At 53.9% G+C, this 1528-nt stretch overlaps 1 protein-coding gene across 1 annotated transcript in view; it reads right to left on the bottom strand.

Moving 5' to 3' along the window:
- Positions 1-468: 468 nt before the first annotated feature.
- The window catches only part of LOC105454533 (catenin delta-2), an 18309-nt gene continuing 17249 nt past the window's right edge, over positions 469-1528 (bottom strand). The window contains exons 15-16 of the mRNA XM_011697206.1: positions 968-1290; positions 469-694 (exon numbers count right to left, since the gene is read on the bottom strand). Coding sequence (XP_011695508.1) covers positions 469-694; positions 968-1290 — 549 coding nt within the window. The remainder of the gene's footprint in view (positions 695-967; positions 1291-1528) is intronic.

The raw sequence follows: 1528 nt of genomic DNA, 5'->3' as shown, positions 1-1528 counted from the left end.
GCTCTCTCTCTCTCTTCCTTTCTCGCTGATAACTATTATCGTGTATCAAGATTGCAGGTGCGTGTATCTCTGCAAGTGCGTTCTCGCGTTTGCTGGATCTACTCGGTGGGCACGACTCTGGTTCGCTGCCTCTCTCCCGCCTCTCGCTATCCCGACGTTTACTACGATCTTTATTACACCGACGATGGGGACTGTCTCGGACTCTCCGATAAAAATGCGTCAAGGTCGGCTCCCTCAAGGTCGGCCAAGGAGCCTCCTCCTCTCGCAATTCATGTATACTTAATCGAAGTAAACCAAAGACGTTTCGATTATATATCTTAGGCGCGTCCCTTTGATCTCGACCCCTTTCTCCTTTCCCGGCTATTTAAAGATTCGTGCCGTTATAACGTGGCGTAGTACGTCGCTCGGTACTCGTGCTGCGTTCATAATGCGGGAAAGGATTTTTTTCTTGCGTCGTCGAAACTCTCTCTAAGGCAGGACGATGCGTTTACCCTGGCGAGGAGCGTGATCGGGGTCGGTCTGTTCCGTTGGTTTTCGCTTCCCCGATCTTCCAATCTGCACGCTAGTAAATCCTCTCTTGCGAGTACCCGGAGAGGGTGCGCCCGGAGGTCGGTTTTCTTCACATTCCTCCACTTGGCGAGGATCCGTCAATCCGCTCGTTCGTTTCACCATCAGTCCGTTTAATCCCTCAGCTCTATATACATCTTCGTTCGTAGTTTCTATCTCAAGTAGATCAATATACACCGCGCCCCCGTTCTCTTAACTCGAAAGCTGCCTTATCCACGCTGGCTCACATTCAGCTGCACCATTCGTTCCGATTATAATTCGACGTAGCTAACTTCCTGCTGCTGCTCCTCCCTCTGAGATTCTTCCTATATCGTAATTATGGACGTCTGTTTCCAGTGGTAAAGCGTAATGTCTAAACGTCGCGTAACCCTCCAATACCTAATAATACTTTCGCGCGTACTCTTTCGACGGTATTCCGAGCACAGGCGCGTACTCGGGTGCTTCTACATCTCGGACCATCAGCAATTCCCCCAATCCCCGTACTTTTCTCTTTTTTTTTTCTTCATGTATATAATCGTTATCCTTGCTTCGATACCCAGCGACAAACGTTTTCCCCCTCAACTCGCCCACGTCCAGCTGACTCGACCCACGACGTCGCCAACCGGTGATCTCGATTTTCCGCGAGCCCAGATTCGGGGCTAAATGCCCGAATGAATTTAACGGCTGTGCCCTCACGCCCTTGCGTCCCGTTACGACGAGCCGAATCCGCGTGTCCCAGATCTCCTGCAGAGAGGATCCTACGGAGACGTCACTCTTCGCATCCCGTCGGGGCGGAAGGGGGGCGAAGACACGGATCCTGCCGTACCGCAACCTCCGGCTACATGGACAGGCTCGGAGACGGAGGCGGCGGTCGCCGCTCGACGAGGAGGCTGCCGTGATTCCTGGCGAGGTCCTCCCGGCGGTCCCGCGTAGGACCCGCGCGTAGGACCCGTTATACCCAGGAGTCGCCGGCGGCGGCGGC

This window comes from Wasmannia auropunctata, unplaced genomic scaffold (assembly GCF_000956235.1).
Source record: "Wasmannia auropunctata unplaced genomic scaffold, wasmannia.A_1.0 LD335985.1, whole genome shotgun sequence".
Classification (NCBI taxonomy): domain Eukaryota; kingdom Metazoa; phylum Arthropoda; class Insecta; order Hymenoptera; family Formicidae; genus Wasmannia; species Wasmannia auropunctata.
This window is presented reverse-complemented; position numbering and strand designations above follow the sequence as displayed.